The following is a 26,698-nucleotide window of genomic DNA, read 5'->3' as shown; positions in this document are numbered from 1 at the left end:
CAGCAGACTCGGCGGTGACACGGCGGGTGGTGACGTCTCACGTCGCGATGACTGGTCTCCCGCGGTGCGCCCCACCGACTCGACCGCCTCGATTACACTGCGCGAGGTTCCAATCCAGGGGAAGCCTAACATGTACATCAAGCTCTGTCCCTGCCCGAACACGCCCGAATATTCACCTTCGGCCAGCCTCGGGTTCATTTATATATATTTATATTTCTCTGTTTATTTTAATGTAGCTGTACTAACCTAACTAACCGTCCATAATGATTTAAAGTGTTTTAATGTAGCTAACCTATCCGAACACTTTTAATACTTGAATTCATATTTCCTGCGCAAAAATGAAACAAATCCCGAGGTTGGCCGAAGGTGAATATTCGGGCGTGTTCGGGCAGGGACAGAACTTGATGTACATCTTGGGTTTATCTCAAATCCAGACGCGCACAAACATCGCTACGGGCCGCTACGCCCAAGCATGGTTGGAACTTTGAACAACATCGAATTGAACCTGACTGCTTAAAGTGCTTGCAATAACTTAACCCCGCATTAATGAGCCCAGGGTATATGCAGGTTTTAACTGGACCCAACTTAAACTAGTTACAAAGTCCAGATCTAAGATGTGGAAGTTTAGTCGTGGCATCAATCGCTGCCATGGCTGGCCAATCCCCAAACAAAACACAACCTGTCTGGATGGCTAAAATCCAGCACGACCAGGCGTATAGACTTCGGCCTGAGACGCGCTTAGAGTCTTCCCTAACCCAGTCCCATCCCAAACAAATACACTGATATTTTAGTTAAGGTGGGGAGGGAGGGGGGGGGGATTGCACGAAGCTACTCGCCTGCGAACACACTCGCTAAGAAAACCAACTCGCCCATCGAAGTCACGCAGCCCGCGTTGCCTCTGCGTTGTGTAGCTCTAGTAGAAGAGGTGGCAACCAGCCAGCTTACTTTCGACAGTTTTTTTAGGCTAGAACAATTTTAATTCGTTTAATTTTTTCAAATAAGGCTTTGTTAAAGAAACAGTAACACAATTAAGTTAAATGTTTGACGTTTACTGTGATTGGCTAGTACAAATAGTTTGTGTGTGTTCTCTGCCTGAACGAAAGCAAACTTCCAAAACACTTTGAAAAATGATTATGGCATAAAATCAATTGAAGCCAACATTGCGTCTTTAAGGCCTCGGCCTACCTGAGCTTCAGGTAAAACAACGCGATTTGAATACTCAAGGTATCCGAGTGGAGTCTGTTTACGAAAAGCATTAAAAGAGTTCGCTGAGGTCCCATAAGTAGTTTTGTTTCAGGATTCAGTTTTTAACCTGTATTTTTATGCGTCACATTCGGATCACGAAATTTTGGTATTTGAACGTACGTGAATTTTCTCGTCACCGAGGTTAGATGTTTACACATCACTGGTGAGTCCTGATAGACTCGGGAAGCATACATTTCACAGACGAGAGAGACACACTCGAAGTTCCCCGAAGTTCATGCGCGCTTTCTTTTAATTTTTGATTTCACAGTATCTTTAATGTAGCTATCCTAACCAAATCAACCGTCCACCTAATTGACCATTAGTTATCATGAGTTACAATGAACAAAAAAAAAAAACCGAAGATGCACGATCGAACGTTTGGCTCTCTCGTCTGTGAAAATAATGCTTCCCGAAAGACTCGCTCACGAAGATTTTTTTTTTTTACAATTCTTTGTAAAATAATAAAAACTATGAAATCGACGTGATTAAAACCTTTTAAAAAAATGGGCAGCAGCCTTCAGTGTGTCCCCCCCCCCCTCCACCGGGTCGAGGAGTAGCAATGCAACTGCGGCTGTACCAGCACGCTGTGCACACCGAGGGAATGGTTAACAGTGCTAGGGCCACGAGGCAAGGAGGAGGATGTAAGGGGGGGGTGAGAGGGCTCCCAGGCGGGCGATGACGCCACCGCCGCGCCTCACAGCTGTCCCGTCAGGTCTGACAACACTACACGTGCAGTCGTGCCACACGAAACCATCCTTCAGCGACCCACGCCATGTTCCGACCAAGCACTAAGCTGGGCGCATGGTTTTCCGAACCTACCGATTCCACAACAGCGCATAGGACTGTCTGTCGTGAGCGTGGGGATACAGGATCGTGCGCACAGAAGGGAAATTAATTAAATAATTTATTTCTGTTACGGGCGCACGGCGCAACAACCAATGAGAGCAGAGCAGGACGAACGGAATTTTCGCGGGCCATCTGATTGGCCGGGTGGCATGTGAGTACAGCTTTAAGAAGCATGAATTACGAGAGGAGGGGGTATAGAGGGGAAAGCGCAGCTGCGCCGCTGAGCGTGGAACTAGCGAGCCTGCAGCGCCGCACACTAGCACACGCACGAAGACAATTTTCAGTCGCCTGCGGATCACGCTCGCTTTCACGCCGCCGTCGCTCCCACGCAGGGCTTCTGCCGCACTTTCGACACCTCGCTCGCTCCCGACGCACTTTCCACGTGCGCGTTACACACGCTACCTGCATTAAGGCGCCCCGCCCCCCCTACCCCCCCCCCCCTCGCCGTAAGTCCCGTGCACAGCTTCAGCGATCTGGAAACACCTCCAACATACCCGAGTGGTGTCTGTCCACGCAAACAATTTAAGAATACACTGCCCGAGTGGGAGGGGTGAGAGAGAATAAGTAGTAACGTTCCCCGAGTTTCATTTTTTAAATTTTAGTTTCATAAAACGCGTATTCAGTTCAAACGCGTCTTTTTTCAGAATATTTTTTTTTTCGGCATGAAACAACCGATTCGAGTTCCTAAAAAGCACTCCGAGACACTTGCTTTACACCCTTACCTTAATTTATCCGCCATATAATGTTATGGTCACCGCTCAGATGTCGTAGTTGCCCCCATGCACGACGAGAAGAATGCGCGCCAGTTCACAGCTTTGCGCTCGTAAGGGCGATAACGCGCTAGAAGCACCGGCGAGCGTCGCACTTACCAGCCCGCCTCACCGACACAAGTACACCCCTGTCGTCGAGGGAAGGAATATCGCCCGTGGATTACAGCCGTGAGCCATTTCGGCACCTGCGGGGGTGATTCCAGGAAAACGGACACCGTGTCTTCAGAATGGGTCTCCAGCGAGCCAGTACATCGCCTTATTACACTACGCCGCTTAGTTTCGTATCACTTGTACGAGTACAAACTCGGTGCTTTCCGCAGCTAGCTTGAGGAACTAGAACTGATCAAATGACTGAATGATTTATGCCGCAATCACAATACTACTTTGAACATGCAGGTTTATCCGCGCGACAAACAAACGACAGTCATTAATATTTACCGGGTGTGTTCTTAATTCGACACGTGAGAAATATATTTAATTCAAACTCAAAATTCTACTGCATGAACATACTTCAAGGATTTGAAGGATGAATTTAGTAAACGAAACTTTGAAAAAACATATATTACATATGCACCAGTCAAAACATACTTCAAGGATTTGAAGGATGAATTTAGTAAACTAAACTTTGAAAAACATATATTACACATGCACCAGTCAAACCATCTCACAAAAAAATCCAAATTCTGACGCTCATTTCAGTGACGTAGCGCCAGCAACGCGATGGAAATAATAATAAACTTTCTAGGATGAAAGTCTGTCGCGCCTGCGAATACTATCGCGCAGACGTCATGCGAGTGCCGAGCGCGTATTTTAATCGCGTCGCAGTATTGCGAGTCCAGCGTTAGGGCTTAAACATCTCTTAGACGTCGGGGCCACCACAGACGGTAAGGAGACAATGGAGCAAAGACGAAATGCATTCAAATTCTGGGATGGCTTTTCTGCCCTCTTGGGCCTCGGTCTCACACGCCATGTATATTTTTTTGAAGTGAAACTTCTAATGCGACTTCCAACAAGGTTGCGTTAAACGTTCAACGCTCCTGGGGAGGGGGAATAGAAAGAGACAGGGCGAGAGCGAATGCGTGGCACTCGAACGCATGCGCAAGCGTTAGCAACGAGTAGCGTCCAATATTCCAAAGCAAGAGGGAGAGAGAAAGAAAGATACACAAAGGTAGAAAGTAGGAGAGAGAAAGAGAGTGAGTCGGTAGATCCCAAGCACATGCGCGTGGTATTCTTGCTATGCAGCGAAGTAAACAGTGTGAGCGTCGTGAAAACCAAAGGAGGAACTACCATTGATGCAGTTTTTGTAAGAAATATTGAAAAAATATAACTCAAACATTTCGTATCTTACTTTAGTTATCATAATCCCATTGTAACTGTTATAGATTTGGATATTTCTCCACTCGAAAATGATAATTAAAATATGCGATCAATTGTGAATTGTAAGCAATGTTAATAAAGTTTGTCTTAAAGAAACATTATGATTTCACTAAAAATCAATTTCTACCCCTTACTATTTTCATTTCCACATTACGAAGTTTCACTTCTTCCGCACGGAGGGACTCCACGCACTATTTTTTTTTTTTATTATTTTCCCGTCATTAACATATTACCTCCTTTGAATTTGTAGTTCTGCTACAAATAAATGTGTGCCAAAATAACAAATACGAGAGAGGTTGTAACTTAAATTATCACGATGTCCTTAATGGAAAAAAAATGAACCAGGCGTGTGATACCATTGAGTAATGGACATCGTTGTTGACGAGACGTTAAAAGAATAAAAATCAATAAATAATATATAATAGACTATTGGCACCCTGTACGTGCAACCCGTGAGGCGTGGGCGAGGTGACGTCACATCCTTCTGACTCAGTGTGACTGCGGCACACACGGAGTAGGCGGCGTGACGTCACCAATTAGAAACATTCGAAAACTCCGATGACTAGGAAATACTCTAACACCACTCCGCTGTAATCACAACTGGGCGACGGACGCGACGCGAATAACGCGATGCGACAGCAAAATATCGCATCACTGTGAACATGCGACATACGACATACGACTATATACATATGGGAAAATATCCTTGTCACTACGTTTGCACTACATACACGGCAATAATCAGTGTTTACTAATTGCTTTTAATTGATCTGTTTGAAATGATTGTTTTAATCTAAATTTAATATAGCCTACATGCAGAAAAAAATTATTGTACGAGAGGGGCGTACGTTAAAGTAAACAAAAAATTACATTTGAAACAAAACCTAAAGAATAATAACCAATGGACCAGTTTAACCTTCAATTGAAAACCGAAATATTGACGATCATTCCTGTAACATCGCTCCCGCGACGCGACGGAAATAGAGAAGAAAACTTTCTAACCGAGGATTATTTTCACAGCCTATTGTCTCACAGACGTCGCAGATGTGTCGAACGTGATTAATTGAGAAAACATATTTCATTGGCATCGCGTCCGTCGCTCTGCTGCGATTCCAGCATCGCGGGGCTGAGTTTGTGGCGAGTCCAGCCAATGGCGGCTCCAGGAAGACCTCTTGGGCAGGGCTCTCACACACAGGAGGACGCATTTAACAATCATGACATTGCCCTTGGGATATTCACAAAATATGTGGTCTCTAATACTGAAATTTAGTATTTTCGTACAAATTTTGATTCAAAGAAGAGTTTAGCACACTAACGAAAGTATTTAAGTTAACATTAATATTCCCTACAAAGAAAAAAGTAAAATTTGGGCTCGGAAGGGGCTATCGCCCCCTGCGCCCTTCCTCTGGAGCCGCGCTGCTTGAGTCCAGCACGGACGAGGCACGCGGACACGTGTGCGATGCTTATTCTGACCAGTGAGGGAACAGATAAGAAATTACACCAACTTCCTGTTGCAGACAGCGCGGCCTTTAAGAGCCTTGAGGTGTGCAAAGCTTTAGGAAAAACGCGATTTGTAAACTTACTCAACATATCCGTGTGTGGTCCGTTTACGAAAATATTAAGAATTCGCTGAGGGCCGAGAAGTAGTTTCGTTTCCGGATAAAGTTTTTAAACTGTGTTTTCAAAAAGAGTTGAAATGGCTAAAAGGCGTGTTTTCGGAGAATAATTAGGCTCAAAACAAACGGTAGTGATTTTTAAAAGCACGTAAGGGATTTGCAATACACCTTTATCTTCAGTTCTCCGCCATATGTTACGGTCACTGCTGAAATTTCATAGTTCTCCTATGCACGCGCGCCATTTCAGAGCCTTGCGATACCGCGCTGGAATCACTTATCCCGCCCCAATAACATAAATACACTCCTAGCTTGGGGGTTGAGGGAGAGCCTTAAGAGCCTGCCACGTTGTCAAATTTTAGTCGCCAACCTCGACCACAAAGTTGTACGGATAAAAGGCTAATATTTGACAAAATATTACTTTCGATTCCCTCAATCACACACAGTTGGCAGATAAGACTAAATATATATATTTTTTTATCAAATCACACTATCGAAGTTAATTGATGGCTTGATCACTTGTCAATTTTACTTATTCTACAATTTTGTTTTACTGTGCAGGATGGAAAATTTTAACTTGTAAAATTTACATAATTTTTTTTTTTTACTTTTAAACAATTCTTTTACAAAAATCACCAATACCCATTGCATAAAAAAATAAATGTTCGGCGATTTATAAAATTTATAAGACACATCATTCACATTTTCCATACAACATTAATAACGTTTACATTAGTCCTTCGGTATTTCGAAGATTCGTTCACCAGGAAACGCACGTCATTTCCGTTTCCGCTGTGCACAGTTCTGATTGGGCGATTCCGTCATCATCCGACATATTTGTAACCAGTGCTATAAATGAAATATTTTTATTGATACTAAATCCACCCCAACTTGTCGCACAAACATGGTTGAGCGGTAGTGAAATTTTCCGGTGACGTCATTACGTTCCAAGTATCTCTACAATGGCTTTGGCAAGGCTTTGACCTTGGGCAACAGGCGTGCAGTTCGGAGCTCGCAGGCACGCAGGCACGCATGCACGCATGCACGCATGCACACCGCGACGCTTTCGTGTTACTGCGAGGAAACACGCAGGTGTAGGGGGTAGGAGAGAGATGTTTCAGATAACATTACCTTTGAGAGATATGTGGAGTACGGAGGAAAATTACTTTAGTAATGCTTTAGGGGTGGGGGGAGGATAATGAGATCTCATACAACAAAAATGAATGATAAAATGTTTAAAGAATTGGTTTTACTTAAGTCTCAATTAAAACCTTAAAAAATATAATATTTTCTTACATTTATGCGATCAATGTTAATACATAATTAATAAAAATACATAATAAATGTCATTATCTTAATAACAATTAAGATAAATAAAAATACATTTTCATTAAAAGTTATTTTTTAAAGTACAGTACACTCCCTATTTAACGCGGTTGTCGGGGGACATAACTTTTACCCGCGTTGTTGCATAACCGCGATGTTTCGATGTGACCAAGGTCAAAAGGCATAAAACACCGCCTGTGTTCTAATAGGTCGGCAAGCACGCACAGTATAGACGGCCCGCCTTTGTGCGGACTTTGCATCCGCAGTTTTCACTAAACGCGGGTGAAAAAATAAAAATAATAAATTGTAAATATAAATATTAAATGTTGAATTTTATTTTTTATTTTTCCGCATGCCGCGCACAGTTTGTCGCACGGCCTACGAGCGCGCCACACGCCGCCATACACACGTGCGGCACACAAGCTGCTGCCAGTCTCGTGGTGTCAGCCACAGTATCTGCTTCGTCTGAGTGTCCGTAACAAAGTAAGTGCAGTGTGTGCGGTTACACACGATTTTGTAGTCAAAGTCTTCTAAATAGAAAGGCCATAGTAATACTTCAAACCGAATATGAATCGCAAAGTACCGAGTTTGATTGACAAAATAAAAATTCTAGATTTACGTACTTACAAATAGCGTGTCTTTTGCAGAAGTATGCAGCAGATACGTGAAAAACTATTCTAGCATTCGTACAATATAAAATAAAGAATCGTCTATTGTGTAAAGTGGTTAAACTTTGTTATCCATGCTTACAGTAAATTATAAATGGTCACATGTGGGATACAAAAATTGCGCCAAAATAATTTTAGCGCAATCAGTGGCGCCGTATTAAAAAGTCTGTTAAACGTTGTCTTTACTTATTCCATCAAACGCTGTGTCGAGTTGCTGAGTGTGTGTGGCTCGGATCGGCAAGTGTTATATTCCCTAGCCTCTGGTTAAAGGTCGGGAGGCCGCTACACATAAACATTTCCGGGGCTTGTTTACTACCTCACGGCAAAAGTGGTACAGTATGGTTCACGTAAGTATTGGACCACTGGGAATTCCTCGGCAAAGATTAAAATTACGCTAGCTGATTTACTTTATTATTTAATGTTAAAACATTATACCAAAGTAAAAAGATGAACGTGTATAATACAACGAATAATATTACGTCTGTAGGTTCAAGTTGTAACAAAACATTTATATGTCTCCGCTTGTCAACACACGTGACCACGAGAAGTGTGCAGACGGAAATGAGTGAACTACTCAAGGTCACCAGACTTCCCCCCTTTCGGCTTAATCGCCCCTCTCATCACTGGCGCTTATATTCCACTCCTCCCATCTACCCGGGTGTCTTGGTCGCAAATTCTCGGCTCGCCTCTCCCCTCCCAGCGCTTGCCGTCAAACAAACCTATCCAAAATCAATCCCCAGCCGAGTCACGCTGGATAATGTCGCTGGACGGTAGGCTTTATCGGGTCCCCTGTCCGATGCTTTATTTGTGGGTTAAAAAAAATGTTAAGAACTAATGTTTCAGAAAATAACACTGGTCTGGATTGGATCATAATTTGAAAACACTACAAGATAGAGGAATAATGTACGGAGATATCTTGTTTAGAATTTCACTGAGGACATTTTCTACGCCTAGGCTTTTTTCTGCCCGATGCTTAGTTTGTGAGTTACAACGCAAAATTATCCTAATCGGCTGTCAATCATTTATTCCATTATTATTACAGTAGAAACTCGTTAATCCGTGACGCGCTAATTCGGGAATCGGATAATCCGGGACGATTTAAAAGTGCAGAAAAAAAAAGAGAAGTAAAAATTGTCAGCGCTTAAAATTAACGTCACGCGGGCCGGCGGCCGGCAAACACTGCAAGCCTTCGCATGGGCCGCCAAACTCTGCAACGCTGTTTGTACCGACCCTTTGTGTCGTCCCCCTTTCAGCTGTCACATTTGTCACTCTTTAAACTTGAGGGGGATGTCTTGACTTCTGCTTCCCGTCTCCCTTTGTTTGTTTCCACCCGCCAACGCACGGCAGGCGCCTGGCGAGTGACGTGTCTGGCATTCGGCTGGACGAAGTGGGGTGATTGTGGGGGGGGGGGGGGGGGGGGGGGGGGGCTACCCAAAATTTATGTGTGCAAGTTCAGCACGATCTTATCTTTCTCTCTTCGGCTGTTGTAAATGACCATGAACTAATGGCTAGGCAGTGCCGTATTTTTTTAAGCCGAGACTAATTCGAAGACGGTCTTTACCGTGAACGGATTATCCGGGTTTATTACTTTTTTTTTACAGGATTTTAATTATCCGGGCATCGGCGGGTCCCAATTAACACGAATAATGGAGAGTTTACTATTTTTTATCCATCTGCTGCCAAGGCGCAGTAAGCCTCGGTAGATGTTACGTCACATGACCTTGGCCTTAACCCAGCTGCACGCCGGTATCTGAGAAGCTTGACAAGACCTTCCGGGCTTTAATCGCTAGTCCGTGAAATTCGGTAATCCGTGATTATCTCGGTCCCGACCATCACGAATTAACGAGGTTCTACTGTGTTATTATTATTATTATTATTATTATTATTATTATTATTATTCATTTCTGATTGGGGGACATGGTTTGACCCGCGATATACCCGATTCCGCGATCTATCGGGGCGCGGTATACCGGGAGTTTACTGTATTTAGAAAATACATATTTTGTATCCAGTATTTTAAATACAATTTCCAAAAGTATCATGTATCTGATATCTCAAATTCCGTAGCAGGACAATATGTGAAACTTTTGCCAATTATCACTTGCGAAGCGCGAGACACTTTACTGCATTTCTCTCAAGCTATTTTACACTCCACGCCGCTAGTACCCAACTGAAACTAGTTCCACACACTTAAAAAAGTAGGCACACTCCACACCGTCAGGTTCGCTGGCATCACTTGTTTCTCATATTGCCCCTACTACAATATTTTGTAATATCGCCGACGTCAACATTCAAAAGAGCTGATTAATATATTTTTTTAAACGACTAGTTAATAATCTTAAATGGCAGAATAAAAAATGGTGGAAAGTTCTAAAATTTAAGATGGAAGCTATAATATCATAAGCCAAGATGGCGGAAAGTTATACATTCTAATATGGCGGAAAACTGTAGAAAACAAAATGGCAGAATCCAAGATGGCGACCAGGGTCAAGCTCATTAAATATGGCCGTCATGACATAATTCAAAATGGAAGAATACAATAATTACGGACAGTGACAATCTCATTACACACATCAGCTCCATGCTCTCGGAGCGCCCAAAGTATACTATTTATCTCCTTGTATTTGTTTTTCTGTCACAAATATTTCAAACAGATAATCACTTAGTGTAATATCATGGGTCAAAGCTCTTATCCACATAATACTGTTTACTTACAAAAAAAAAACAGAAGAGTGTATAATGTTAAATCTGGGATGTAGGCTTTCGTGGCCAGGATCCCAAAGTACTTCTTGGCTTTTAGATCGAGGTCACGTCCGTGAAAATGGTGGCGTGCCCGACGTTTCGGCATGCTTTGTTGCCGCCATCTTCAAGGGCGAATAACACAAAGTCGGGCATACCACCATTTTCACGGACGTGGTATCAACTCAGAAAGCTAAGAAGTGTTCGATATTTTCTGGTTCTTCGATTTCAGTTTATTTAGAAGTCTGGCGGAGATTTCCTGTTAGTGTCGTGGCCACTGGCAGAGATTCGGTGGGCCAGAATCGGCCCGCTGGCAGCTGTTAGAGGGGTCGTTACCACAACGCCGAAATACCACAAGGCCGAACGTACAATAACGCCGAATACCATAACGCCGAATGTCAAAATTGACCACAACGCCGACAGCTAGAAAACTGCTGTGTACCACAACGCCGAATTACCACAACGCCGAAAAATGATTTTGCGGGGAAGGGGGGGCCACAGGAGCAAAATGAAAAACAACTGAATGAATGTGTGTGCTAAGCTTACCTAACGTAACCTTTGTGGCAGTCCTGCAATTACATTTTTCGGTGTTAATGTATTTCGGCGTTGTGGTACACAGCAGTTTTCTAGCTGTCGGCGTTGTGGTCAATTTTGACATTCGGCGTTATGGTATTCGGTGTTATTGTACGTTCGGCGTTGTGGTATTTCGGCGTTGTGGTGCGTCCCCCTGTTAGAGCGCCACCAGTCTAGAATTCCGAGAGACCTCCACCCGCCTCCGTGTTGCATTATTCATACTCGCCCATTCGAATTACGACTGCCTCGGGGCACGCAGGAGGTGGAGCGGTATAGCAGAGTTCTTTCAGGTCAAGTGCCGTCATTTACGCCCTGATCGTCGGTAAGATTCGAGATACGAGCTGCCCAAACGGGTGTAGGAGGCAAATACCAATCTGCAACATTAAAGACAGATTCCGCTTTTCTCAACTTTTGCTTATAAACGCCTTATAGTACCACAGTGGGTAGTACGCATACATTTTAACTGTATGTTTATGAAGATGATACAGGCAAAAACGAAAACGGACTTACATGTGACTTCTGAATTTCCCCCCTCCCTCCCTAAAAAAAGAAATATTCCCAGGTATGAGGAAATCTTAACTTTTATGGTGACAAAAAAAGGTTCACATGTTCCGAGTATTTTAGAAATAACGGAAATAATGACATAAATAAAAAAGCAAAATGAAGTGGCACAGCTGTAGTTCACATCAAACGCCTTGCTCGCAATACGCAAGAGGAATAAGGGGTGCGGAGGAACAAGAGGGGTAAGCGGATAAGAGAGGGGAAGTGGGGGAGGAAATAAGTTTCAGTGGGGTGCGTCCAAGGAGGTAAAAAAAAAATAATAAAAGAGTTTTCCTTCGAGTGCTATTACCCGTTCAAATTATGCGGACCACGTAGTACCTAGCGAGCTATGATTTATGTTTTTTTTAAGAAACGTTTGTGTGTAAACGGGCCGTGCTGAGTCGGTACTATTCGGTACCGCAGGGCTCCGCCTAACGTGCGTCTGCCGGTCCGTTTCCAGCTCGCCAGACGCAATATCAATCAATGGACCATTCTTTTGAAAGACTGAAAACTGAACGTTGTTTTTGTGTACCCGCATACAATCGCCGACTACAATGCCATCTATGAATCTACAATTGAAGTAACATGATCGAAAGTAGACAAGACTGTATTGAAAAAAAATCGATTGTCAACGGTTATTTTAAGTTCGAACGTAGGCACTAAAAAACTATCAGATTCGCGTAGAACAGTATTATTATTAATAATAATAATAATAATAATAACAACCGGCTCAATTGTTTATTACCAGGATACTAGATACAATTTTAGAAAGCTGAAAGGATTTTTACATTATGGACTATATACTTGCTAGTTTCATTTTCTTCAGATATTATAGAAGTGGTAACACAATACCGTAAAAAAAATCCCACATTTAACAAACAATAATATTAAATAATAATTGTTTAGTACTACTATTTATTATTAATTTTATAAACATTTAATAAAACCAAAAATATTTCAATTGTATTTACTTATAAGTATTAACGCTCTCTGTGATTTACAAAAGAATTAGCTAACTATAAGCTATCACGATATTTTGAGTCGCTATCCGCTGCTAACAACCTCGCGATTCCCAGTGGCACAACCACACGCCAGTTCGGGGGAAGCCTTCTTTTCACAGACGAGAGAGTCAAACGGCCGATCGTGCATCTTCGGGTTTCTTTTTTGTTCATTGTAAATAAATATGGCGGTGTTAAAAGGATTACTAATGGTAAATTAGGTTAGGATACCTACATTATAAATACTTTAAAACATTGTGGACGGTTGATTTGGTTACGACAGCTACATTAAAGATACTGTGAAATCACGTAAACTTCGGGGAACTTCGGGTGTGGCTCTCTCGTCTGTGAAATGAAGGCTTCCCCCCCCCCCCCCAGTTCGGTGCAATTGTGCCGCGGAGCAGGAAATTGCACATTAGACGCGCGTGCCAATGCCGCCCTTATCGACCCGGAACAGCAGCAGCAGGTGGGCGGGCGCCGGAAAAAAAATAAAAAAGCAATTGCGCGCACGCCCGCATAGGGAGGCGCGCAGCTGTCACGTCCAGATGCGCCCCGGATAAGGACCGAGGATGGTCCAACACACCGCGGGGTGCGTAAACGCTTCGATTACGTCGAGCCAGCCCTCACTCGCCACTGGCCCGCGACTCCGCTCGTCAGGGGCGCAACAACTAAATTTCCAAAAGGGGGGGGGGGCAATATACGTTTTTATAAAGAATCATCGATCCCCCCCTATTGAAGTGGGGGGTCCGCGGGAAAATTTGTATTTCAAGGTGGAAAATGGTGCTATTTAAGCAGTTTTATTATCTAAAAATTGATTACACAGCACTTTCTTTGTCCCCGTTTGCCCCCACTTCAAGGTTTCAGAGGGGGGAGGGGGGGTCAAAATACCCTTCCCCCCCCCCCCCCCCCCCCCCCGTTGTTGCGCCCCTGCCGCTCGTCGAGTACGAACTCGCTCGCTCGCTCGCTCTGGCACGGCGAGTCAAATTGTAAACCTGCCAATGGCGGCTTCAGGATGACTTTTCGGGATGGGGCCATCGCACAAAGAAAGGTCGTAGTTGCAAAAAAATGAAAGTGGTCAGATATTGGCTTCGGAATATTATTTACAAATTACAGGATTCAAATACAGAACCTTAGTAGCTGCCATGCAACTTTCGATGAGAACAGTTTTACATATTAAATTTAATATTTCAGTAAACATAAATATACACTAAATCAATAAAATTGGTCTCGGGAGGGGCTATAGCCCCCACCGCCCCCCTTCTGGAGCCGCGCTTGAAACCTGCCTACATTTCTCGCGACTCGTTTGCCATTGCTGTGTTATGAATCGTCTTCGAAGTATCGGCGTTTAACAGTTGAAGGACTAAACTGTGTATATGTGTGTGTGTTGTTTCATTTAATTTCAAAGTAGAATAAAAAAAAACTTAAATTAACTCCACGGCACACAAATTTCTTTCACCCTCTAAAATTGCCATTTAATGAGTTACAGACGTCACCCGCACGATGTACATAATGTTAACTTTGAGGTTTACTGCACTGTAAACAGAAAATTAGACCATATCATTAATTGTGATATATTTCATTGTAGAGATACTATTTTTTCCAACTTATGAGGGAATACTAAGGCCTAGTCATGGTTACAAGAGTATCCTGGCCCATAGACCACAAGAGGCAGAAACACACTATACAAGCATTTGACAACACGGACTTCGTAAACATTTCAGTAAGTGCGGGGCCAAACAAAAGTTCTCTCTCCCGAGGAAAATATTCTCTTGGCATTAATATGTCACAGGCCTCCTATAGGCAGGACCGCGAGACAGCCTAGTGGGCCTCCTAGCGGTCCGCCGGCCCACTGACGTAACGCATTCCTTATCGGATTAGTGGGGTCCTCGCTACTCCCCTGTCCCCACTTCACCCTCCCACTGTTCTTTGTCATCGATCCCTCAGTCCCTCTACGAGAATTCTACGGGCTCCCAGAGGCCACCGCGTGGAGCGACGTAACTAGAGCGCCGCTGTTCTGGGAGCTTCGGACGTCAGGTCGACCCTGATGACGCCGACACTTCATTTCATTTATTTCATTGAAATTCGTTTCTATTAAAATTGGTTTCTTTTTATTCTGTTTCATGTAATTTCACTTCGTTTCATTTATTTCATTACATTTGGTTACTTTTCATTTTATTTTATTTTGGTTTCAATTCATTTTGTATAATACATTACGTTTTAATTCATTTCATTTAGTTCTTTTTAATCTACAATTATTATTTTTTCGTTTCAAACTATTTCTATTGAACCTTTAGTATGTAGAAAGATTTATCATTTAATTACGTCTGAATAATTTACTTTTGATTATATTCGACTCCATTCAATACATTCAATTCGTTTAGTTTCAATTCAATTCAAATCTTTTATTTCATTAGATATGGTTTATTTCGATTCCGTTTCAAGTGGTTTAATTTCTTTCATTTATTTCATTACAATTGGGAACATTTAATTTCGTATAAAATATTGTGTTTTAGATATTTTAGATTTTTTCCACTAGGATTCAATTCATTTCATTTCATTTGGTTACATTCATATCCATTTGTTTCGTTTCTAATAATTTGGGTTCAATATTTTTGTGCTGTCATCATTTGCGGGTTTTGTTTCCTTCGTACCCTTCTATTTTGGAAAACTATTGTGTTTGTTTAGTCTTTTCGTCTTGTCATGTTTTTGTTTGTTCATTTCAACTGTTGTGCTGATTTTTTTTTGGGTTCAATATTTTTGTGCTGTCATCATTTGAGGTTTATTTTTTTTTTTTCGTTCCCTTAGTCAATTTTTCTTTGTTTTTCTTTTGTTGACCATATTCCTGTTATGGAATTATGTGGTGTTTATATCATGTTGACAACAGGAATTTTTGCTTAATTTATGTTTTTTTAGTTTTCTACAGAAAAAGTGCTTAGCAATGACGTATGTCCAAAAGCTTACATCAAGTCAATAATTATGAGACCATTCCCTAAGGTGTCTGAGGCCTCTGAGTCGGCGGAGTGAAGAGGGCTGGTGACCCCTTGGCGAGCGACGGGCTTCTTGCGCGGAGACTGATGTCGTCGAGTACTGCGTCGCGTTGCCGCAACGTGCGTTACAAGTGACACTTCACACTTCAAAAATTCCAATTGAACATTTAAACTGAACAGAAGTACACAATGTAGGTTCACGCTAAGTTTACAATTATTGTAACAAACATGGCGACGAATAGACCTGCAAAGAGGCTTACTGTTGTCTGACTATATTTCCCCCCCCCCCCCCCCCCCCCCGTTATTCCCCTCCCACTTCCAAACGATTCACTTTTAAATCACGCTATGACGAGTCATCGCCTATGCTAACCCTATCTTCCTGCTGTAAACCGGCAGTTTTCGGCCGTGATCGGAAGATGCAGGTCTGCCGAAGCGCCACGTGTCGTCTCAGCTGCGCTGCATCGGGGGGGGGAGACGGACAGGAACACTGCCCTTGGCAGGCGCGAATAGACGCGTGCTGCAAGGGGAAGGGCTCGCGCGTACAGGCCATCCATCAAGAGAGGATTCACCGCGGGACACAAGCCGTCCGTGAGCGCCGGAGAGCAGATACTGCCCGGACATCAAACAAGAGTAGCAGCAGCAGCCTCCTTGCTTGATCCTGGCTGGCCACGGCTTCCTCTAAGGCCCCGCCTATCTGAGCACACTTTCTGGGGGGGAAAAACAACAAGCAACGTGGAAACGGCTCGAGATATCAGAGTGGCGCATGTTTCCGAAAAGCACATAAGAATATAACGAGGGCGGATGAGCAGCTCAGTTCCGCATTTACTTTATAAACTTTATTTTTATAACAGTGGATAGCTAAAACGTGTGTATTCAGAATAATAATTAAGGAATAAAACATCCGGTACTACAGGTTCTTGAAAAGCACTCAAGTGTCTTGCGCTTTACACCTTTAAATACATTTCTCCGCCATATACACCCTATACACCAGTCCACGGTCTTGCATTTAGAGGTGATATCGCGTTAGAAGCACCGGCGCGCGTCGCGCTATGCATCATCCCGCCTCACTGTCACAAATACAACCCTGGCTTGACGGGCCCCTTAAAAACTGCTGGCTATTAATGTATGCACACTATTTTTATCAACTAGTTTGTTTAACGAATCAACTGTGGCACACAAAAATAATGTACATAAAAGTTTATATTTGAACATGAACGTCGAAGGTTGTATGATTCAAAGGACTTGTAAATAATAATAAATTGATTTTTAAGTTACATCATTAAAAAAAATATATAAGCTTTTCATGTGAAAACCACATTGATGTTGGCATAAACATAATCGTTGGTTTAAAATAACAGCAAGGGCAGCATAGGCTATATTTAGTGACAGTCACACCAGTGGCGGTTACAGAATTTATTTCGGGAGGAAATTCAAAACAAAAGCATTAAAAATTTTAAGTCAACAAGGGGTTTGGATAGTTACATCATCATTCTAAACACGCATCACTGTTTTTGTGATTTGCGATTCCAGGTGTTCTAACATCCAAAATAGCCTTCACCGAGATCTCGCTATTTGTTTTTTATAACTTCAGGAGGGGGGGGGGGGGGCTCCTGTGTCACCCTACTTGCCAGTTGCACCATTCTGCTATTCGATCCTCGATCCAATTTTGTTTTCCCAAAGAATGATCTAACGATCATTCCTCTAAAAGTTGCGCCAACACATTCTGGGACTAAACGACTTTCGCTCTTGTGAACCGAAGTTCATACGTTTTCAATCTGCGACGACAGGACGGCAATCAAATGGTTGATGTGATTGCCACAAGATAACAGCACATGTAGTCGCTGTATTATCTTTTGAACTTTAATAACGACTGAAAACACAGTCTCAATAAAAAAAAATAATCAGTCGGCAATATGAATAGGTTTTGACTAAAAAAAACTTCTATTTAATATGGACAGTAATCATGACGAAGTAAAATATTAAAACTTTAAACTAAAATGTAAAGTAGTTCAAACTTTTAAAATGTGGGTATTTCGCGTGAAAACGAGATGTAAATACTAGAATACGTTTAATTTTTTTTTTTTTTACATATTATCTTAATTTTGTAAATAACACTGTAAATATTTACGTCTGATTAAATCAACCCGCATATAGTTTGTGAAAATGCCTGCCACTGCTCGTGCAGTGTCGATCCAGAGACCGCCGCTAGTAAGCCACCCGAGAGTCGGTTCACACCGAAGTTCCCGATGATCGCCGCTCAGCGCTCTCGATACAACCATGGTCGAACCACGCATCAAACCAGCTCAGGCCTGAACTCGACTGGAGGGCGGAGGGGGTGTGTCCCCACAGCACAGCACAGACGCAGACGCACCACAACGCCGAATGTCAAAATTGACCACAACGCCGACAGCTAGAAAACTGCTGTGTACCACAACGCCGAAAAATGTCATTGCAGGACTGCCACAAAGGTTAGGTTAGGTTAGGTTAGGTTAGACTACGTTAAGTTAGACTAGGTTAGGTTAGACTACGTTAGATTAGACTAGGTTAGATAAGACTAGGCTAGGTTAAGTTAGGTTAAGTTATATTACGCTAGGTTTGGTTAGGTAGGGTTAGGTTTGATTGTGGTATTTCGACGTTAAGGTAAATTTAAGAAACACACACAAATTCATTCAGTTGTTATTTCGGCGTTGTGGTACACAACAGTTTTCTAGCTATCGGCGTTGTGGTCAATTTTGACATTCGGCGTTATGGTATTTCGGCGTTGTGGTAACGACCCTGTCCACCGGAACGAGAGCGATAAGCAGAAGATAGCTGCGGCGAGAGAGGTCCTTCCACCCGCGCCAAACACTTCCCGTCCCTCATCACACACGGAGACGTGGCCACTAAACACTGTTCGAGCACACGCAGAATAAGTCAAGACGCGACGTATTTGCGTTACGTCATTTCTTCCCATACTAGTTAGACGTAAGGCGCCCGTTCAAAAATGATAATTATAACAAAACTTTACATTTAAATTACATCCAGATCCATAATGTGAGAAAAAAAATCAATAGAAAATACCTTTTAAGTGAATATTTACTCAAAGTAATGATAAAAATAAACGGGTTTTTAACTAGTCAGCTATAAACACACTATCACAGTGTAAAGAAGTGTGTACACACTACGGCCTGCCTTTGTTGACTAACTGCCGCCATCAGACATTTGCTCGCGACCAAGTTGCGAGCAGTCATTCGATGTTGTCACCTCGTGTCTGATTCTGAGTACATTGCCTTTATGTAAATACGTGTAATTCAACTAACATCAGACCAAATGTTGCGACGTGTCTGTGTGTGCCCGGCGGAACAAGGCAGCCAATACGGCGGTGGTTTCTTCACACCTGTACCAGCCGTTCCTCTCCTGTTCTGTCCAAAAGGCTTCAGAAACCATGCTCTCACTAAGGTAGGTTGCATGACGTCGCGACCATTGTCCCACGAGCTTTCTTGGGGAAGCCTTCTTTTCACAGACGAGAGAGCCAAGCGCCCGATCGTGCATCTTCGGGTTTTTGTTTTTGTTCATTGTAAATGTGTTGATAAAAGGATACTAATGGTCAATTAGGTTAGGTTAGCTACATTATAAATACTTTAAAACATCGTGGACGGTTGATTTGGTTAGGATAGCTACATTAAAGATACGGAAAAAGCGAGCATGAACTTCGGGGAACTTCGGGTGTGGCTCTCTCGTATGTGAAATGAAGGCTTCCCGCTTTCTTGGCTTCCGAGGTCCAGCCGCGTCCGTGTGATAGACTGCACCGACCCACAGAATGCAAAATGACCAATCTAGAGGGACAACTATTTTTTTTCGACTTTTTAATTATGGGTTGTGGTTACTGAAACTTTATCGTAAAGACTTCATTCAGACCGTTCTGTAACGTGCATGGTTGACCGTTTTAAAAACCGCTGCGTGCAAGCGATTCAGGGCAGGATACACAAGAAAAAATTTCGATATCAGCAACAGACCAGGATCTGCTTAATTGCCTGCTAATTTCTTCACATACTGTTATCTCTGGCCTGAGAAAACATCCACAAAGGGTAAACAAAAGATTATCTTCTGAAGCATTGCGCTTGTTGACAAATCCACCTCCTCACATCACCACAGTCTGTGCGAGATCGCGAAGTACTAGTGACACCGAGAATAATGACGAAGTAAGCTAAATAGTATGTTAAAACTAGTCAGCTGTTGTGATAGCTTACTTTAATACATAAATATTTTTTTAGGTAACATACATATTACAAAAATATGATATTTCTTGTTGTTTGTGAAACATGTATATCATGTAATTTTCATTTGTATTATAATTGTTTACACATGTTATCTTTTACGCTTTGCCTTTGTTCCAATTAATTTTACCGTATCTATAATATTCCCTCTAGCATCTGTAACAAAGATAGGTGTGAATTTGACTTTAAATTTTTAGTAAAGTAACTTAAAATTTTGTGTCGTTAAACTTGGTGCCACTTTATAGGTTTATTTGAATTTTATTTTTAAGTTTAGCATGCTTTATAATAAGTTGCATTGTTTTGATAAGTGGAATTTGAGAAACATTTCATGAAATATTGTTTATACTTTAAAGTTCAGACTGTATAAAAAAACACACCTGCTCCATACCTAAAAGCTTTGTTAACTTCAAAGATTGTCAGCTAAATTGATTTAAAAAAAGTAAATATGTTAGAATATTTACATACCTACTTATTTATGTCATATTTGTATAAACATATCAGCTAAATAATTTTCACAACAGGTCAAGTCTGTCGGGGAAAAAACACATTAAACATGCAGTTTTGCAAATTAAATTAATTTCAATAGAGTAAAACTGTATGTTATTCTAAAAATACAATAAATCACATTACTGTAATTGTAAGAAACCATTCAGTTCACTTAAAAAATCATTAAAACAGCAAACAAAAGCAAAGAAAAAAAAATTATCATAGGCACACTGTGCAACTTTCGCTCTGCGCTGCAGCATGCATCATTAAGGGTTGAGAAAATCAACTGTTGATTTGACTGAATTGATTTCTCAGCCCTGACGATGCCTGCTTGCAATGCAGAGCGAAACGTCGCGTCGGTACAGTCAACCACCTCGACGCGGCTGACCCCCAGAAAGCTCATTATGGATTCATGTTTCACACACGAAATGCCATAATATTCAAACACTAAATTATAAGTAGTTGAAACTGCTCCATATTAGTAGAATCATACGGCAAATTCGGTAAAAACTGCTTTCATTATTCAGTTGATTTATAAAGTTTGACTCGGCGACTTAACAGTTGTCTTCCGCGAATCCCTAGTTTTCAGATCTTTCGGTCATCGTAAATTTCACAATTGAAAACCACAGGTTCGGATGTGGATGCGGTCGAGAGGAGTAGTAGTTTCTGCTGGGAAGCTTGGCAGGCCTGCACGCTGATGCAACTTCACGCACGACCAACTCCCCGCAGGAGCGCGGTGCCGCGGGGAACCATCGCGGCTCGAGGGGTCACTTTCACACCGTCCCCCGGCCTTCCGTCGTGAGGGAGTTCGCGCCATAGAGTAACGACGGCTGCAGAGACCCGACTCGCGATCTACCAACAGAACTGTTGTATCCACCCGCCAGGGGTGGCGACGCAGATCTGTTACAACATTTCCCCAACCAATATTTAAAACAACCGTGACTAATTGTTGACGTGACAACGTCTAATAAATCGATGAACGCCGGCTGCACGCACGAAAAAGTGTCCCGTTACGCTGTGTCCCGTTACGCTCATTGTACGCTTGCGCCGCATCTATCTCTCTTCCACTCGACTGTTTATCAAGTAAAGTGAAAAGTTAATGTGGTTTTCATTGCTTATTACAACAACAATTTCGGCAATAAAGGTTAATTATTCTTGCATTTTAAAAATCTGATTACTAGTATAATTTCAAGTATTTATTCTTTTATTATTAAAATAAAAATGATTCAATTTTATTCATAAAGTATGAAATCATTTCATCAATGCTTTGTTATGACGTCACGTTAAACTATCGTCCGTAAACCGACTTTACAGACAAACAATTTTTTTATTAAATGATTAACACATTTTGCAGTTTTATGAAATAAAGAAAATTCATTCAGATAATTCCATCCCCATACGTTGGCTTAGTTCCCTACTTTAATTAAAACAGAACGTTGCATAACACGTTCTTTAAATGATTCATTCAATAGGGAATTTTCATTTAATACAAACACGCAATACGCTATTGTAGTTTTGCACTGTCAAGGAAAAAATTCCAAGGGAAAAAGAAACAAACCAAACCCACAGAGAACAAGCCAAAATCAGCTATTTCAAACAGATAAATCCAACGAAGTACCTAAACAGGTATTATGGACAACATAACACGACACCACACACAAACACATTCAAACTTAAAAATCAGACACGCAATAAATTCCGTGGAAGGAATTTAGTCATGAAAAAATTAACAGCACACACTAACTCAGTGGGCTAGCAACGACCAGACAGTTTGAACGAATGTAAATGAAGAGACAACAAAACCTTGTCAACGCAGCAAATATACGAACACACATTTAAAGATAAACAGGATACTACGGACAACACGAGGACAACACCGACGAACACAGTAGGTGTCCTATAACAAAACAGTTGCGAAGTTGCATACGCCATTTTATAGTGTGTACTATGATTATGCATTAAAACACCACGTGTAAAAAAAATGCTATCAGAGACTGCGTGATATCAGACTGTAGTATGACAATTTCCCCTCGTATTACTACCACTGGGGAATTTCCATGACTTTTCTAGGCATTAAAGTAAATCGTCTGTCTCTTCTTGGCCCATTACTACAACTGCCATGACTTTGCCCTGTTTTTTTTTGTGTTTTTTTCCAGGGTTTCTAGAATGTGAAAACCCTAGCCAATTAAGTAAAGTGCTTTGGTCCTATTTTATTAATGTTGTGTGTTGGTAGATATTTTTTTTTCTGGTGATGAAACGCAAATAAAAGAGACGTAACTCGATTTAATTTTTAAAAACCAGTTTCAACAACTACTTCATCGCGTCCGTCCCGAGACTGACGACAGCTGGATCCTTCACCATGACAACACGTTGAGCCACAGCGCCTGCGCCTTGGCGACCAGGGAGTTCTGGTCAAGAAAAAAAAAAAAAAAATCCAAACCTTGCCACAGCCTGCCTACACCCAAGACCTGTCTCCGTGCGACTTTTTTCTGTTCTCCCGGCGAGTCGCCCCCGTGCTGTTATGCATGGGGGGGGGGGGGGGGGGCGAGAGTAGCATTTCGCCCCCCTCCTTTTCCCAGAATAAATGTTTGGTCCTAGTAGTATTTTTCTCAACCAGTAGTTACAAACGTTGCATTGATGATCACATTAGAAAATCAAATTTATGATTGTCAATATACTGTAAAATGATTGCAAATTCCTAGATGGTGGGTATTTTATTTCAATTGTACTACATCTACTGTCAAAGTAGTATTTAATACATACCGTACTACGTCATCAAATTCTTGGAATGGTATAATTAATATATTTTGGTTCGGAAACTCATTAAATAACACAATTTTGCATCTAAAATTCCACATTTTCCCGGACCCCCCGCTCTAGGACCGAGGTAAGTGTGATACATATTTTCGCCCCCCCCCCCCCCCCCCCAACTCATGAAAACATTCCGACGTCCCTGCTCCCGGCTGAAGAGGGCCATGAAAGGACGTCATTTTCAGATCATCCCAATCATTCAAGACGCCACGAGGAGGTAACTTCGCAGCATCCCAGAGAAGAAGTTCCATGGGGCATACGAGCAATGGGAATATCGTTGGTAGCGCTGTGGGACTTCACAAGGGCCCTACTTGGAATATTTTTTTTTAAATGTAAGGCACGTTGTCTGCAAATAAGTATCTTTGCCAGTATCGATCCAATTACTTTCAGGAAAAATCCTGCATTAAATATACTTGTAAAATCATATTTCAACGCGTGGTTGGATCTGCTGGAAGGCAAGGACTGCCAAAAGCTACCTGGATAGTGGGTGAAGCCGCTGTTCGTCCACATGATGGTCTGCAACATGTTTACAGACACCCAAAACATTGGCTGAAGCGTAGAGTTTGCATTGTAGGGACAGTTATTTAAATAACTGTACTTTATGGTCGTTGCTGTGTTTAACGTCGGGGATTTTAATTCATACTTATTAGCCATCAGGAGTGGTCAATCACCATTTCTTGCAGTGTTTTGGATGTCGCAACATTGCGATAGTGAAGTATAAATTGAGTTCAACTACGTCATTGCAGGCCATCTCCTGGCAACTCCCAACTCCATGGTTAAAAAAAAATGTGAGCGAGTATTTGAGAATTCGCCAGATATGTGTAACAGCTAACCTCGGTAACGAGCAAAAATTAATGTGTTCCCATGTTGCCAATACACTTATAATAAGAAACTCTGACAAAATTTAACATAGAATTCTTAAAATTAAAATATTAAACTGGAACTTTACAAACAAACCTTAACCATATTGAGCTGATTCAACATTTAAGATATAACAGTAAAAATCTAATCACGAAATTCTTTAATTTTTCATAGCATTAAAAATATGTAGACTATCAATTTGTTGTGTCTCTACAGTATGATGAATATGCATATCTCTAGATTACAATGTTAACTAAGGGTTGTAATTCCAGGATTCTAACGTATTTTTTAAGTTGTCAGTAATGACTGTAAATTAAAACAAAATACTAAAGGATAGTTGTATTATTATATTTTTTTAATGCCTATTCGCGGTGTAAATGACTCAAGCGGATCCGCCATATTTTCGAGATTTTTGAGACATTCACAGATGGCAGCACAGTGGTTACACATTTCCGTTCATTCTCGAATTCCGTTCCATTCGCTAAAAATAACTCCTACCAAATGCCGTATACCAAAAGCCAAGATGTTACACATCAAAGAAGTCCCCAGCACTCACCTGGTCGCATATGATGTCCCACTTCTTCTCGTCGTCGTACTGTTTCAGGAGCTTCGCCTTGTCGGGGGGCAGGTCCATGGAGGCCTGGAACACGTGACACAAGCGTCATCAGTCCGACATCAAGCCCACCGCCTTCGTTAACCGCCTACTCACTCACACACGCAAACACACAGAGAACACAATTCCTCGGGGCCCTTAGAGGCCGTGTTAACTGAAGTCTAAACAGTTGCCAGTTTCTACTGTGAGATTTCTTCCAGATCAATAGTTTACACATTCACTTTTGATAAATTTACCTGGTGCATTCTTGAAGAGACCTGCATAGAGCACTCTAAGAAATGTGGTCGAAAGAATATTTTTAAAAAAAGGTGAGTAAAATTTAGCTGCAACTGCAGAAATTGGTAGTTAGTTACACCAGCCTAAGGCGTCACAAGGCGTTAAAAACATTCCCTTCTCCACCCCATCTATCTTGGTGCCAGCGTCCGACCTGTTTGATTCAGTGCTGAGCGTTTCTGGCTGGTCAGTCAGGGTCCCGGGGATATATAACATAATAATTATAATTATATATATTCAATTGTATGATATAGCCTCTAAGAAATCGACACTCGCTGAGCTGGAGATAAAAAGCTAGTGTAATTCGAACTCGGTTGGCACTCCTTTTGTACAATACAAACGTACTTTTCGCTTTTTCTATACCTACCGTGCTGGCATTATCATTTTCATACTCATGCTGTGTACTATTAAATATCACATTCATGTTTAGACACAATGAGATGGAAATTCCAACTTTTACAATAAAGAAAAATCTTGACTTTTTAGAAACTTCAGTGACATTTTTTTTTCTATTCTAGACTTTCTTGGTCCAAAATTACATAGTTTTATTACAAGTTATGTTGGGAGAATCTGTAAAAAAAACCTTATCTAGCCTGGAGCTTCTCGTCTAATGAAGGCGGAGCCAGCAGTGTTTGTCGGTGTCGGTGTTTGTGCGTGTGCCGACGTGCGTCCCCACAGGGAGTGAGGCCTCGAGGTGGCGCCGGCGCCGACCACAAGGCGCGGCGGGAGCAGCAATCGGAGAGACGATGTGGTCAGGTCAACCACGCTCTGCTACCACACACGCTCCCTGCTCTGTTAACAGAGCGATCGGGTGTAGTAAGAAGATGCAATAACACGATCCATGCGATCCCCTCTCAGCACGGCTAGTACCCAGCATGACTAGGCATGAAGGCTTCGGCCTGAGACGAAGATAGGACAAACACCCCCCCTTTTTTTTTAACCCGGACTGCAGATAAAAAAAAATTTAGTTAGGTAAAAAAAAAAACTAGAATATACAAATTGTGAAGATAAGTATATCTCATGAAACCTATACTTGTTCAGGATACGTTAAAATCATATGAGATTAACAGACAAATGGAGTTAATCGATAATGTTTATATAAGATAAAATTTAAAAAGAAAATTTGTATTTTTGTGATACTTGGATTTTAAATATATAATACATTTTAAACCAATAAAAAAAAGTTTATGTTCGATATCTGCTAAAGAATGTACAAATACAAGATTTTATCAGATTTTTTATGATTCCGAATATAAATGTCAAATTATTTATATAACAATTTTGTTACTTAATTTTTTTTAGAGAAAGTATGTTTAATGTAAAGTTTTTGATCATTGTTAAAGTACCAATAGTTTACCCTAAAATTTAAGATGAATCAAAATAGGGTTTGGAGCCATAATTAAAATTTACCCCACTCTGGGTAAATGGAGGTACTTTTTTTTTAGTTTATTTAGTGCCTTAAACATTTTTAAAATTCAAAACAGTGTAAGTTTTATACAAAAGTTAACACTCCTACTGTAAAATGTTTTTAACAGGAAAAGATGTAACAGTATGAGCATGATTAAAAAAATACTAAACTGTTTATTGTTTTATTCAATCTTACCCTACCAATACAGTGGTCGACCTTTTCTTTAGACAGATAAGAATAACCATGGGATTTTAACGTCTCGCCGACAGCGACATCAAGATAATCACGAAGAGACGGAGAAGCAACCC

At 41.5% G+C, this 26,698-nt stretch overlaps 1 protein-coding gene across 2 annotated transcripts in view; it reads right to left on the bottom strand.

Moving 5' to 3' along the window:
- LOC134536958 (formin-like protein) overlaps nucleotides 1–26,698 on the bottom strand; it is a 123,766-nt gene that overhangs the window by 51,104 nt on the left and 45,964 nt on the right. For both annotated transcript variants that reach the window (XM_063377071.1, XM_063377070.1), the window contains exon 2: nucleotides 24,653–24,736. In XM_063377071.1, coding sequence (XP_063233141.1) covers nucleotides 24,653–24,736 — 84 coding nt within the window. The remainder of the gene's footprint in view (nucleotides 1–24,652; nucleotides 24,737–26,698) is intronic.

Source organism: Bacillus rossius, chromosome 11, assembly GCF_032445375.1.
Source record: "Bacillus rossius redtenbacheri isolate Brsri chromosome 11, Brsri_v3, whole genome shotgun sequence".
NCBI lineage: Eukaryota > Metazoa > Arthropoda > Insecta > Phasmatodea > Bacillidae > Bacillus > Bacillus rossius.
The sequence above is the reverse complement of the archived record's forward strand: the minus strand, read 5'-3'. Positions and strand labels throughout refer to the sequence as shown.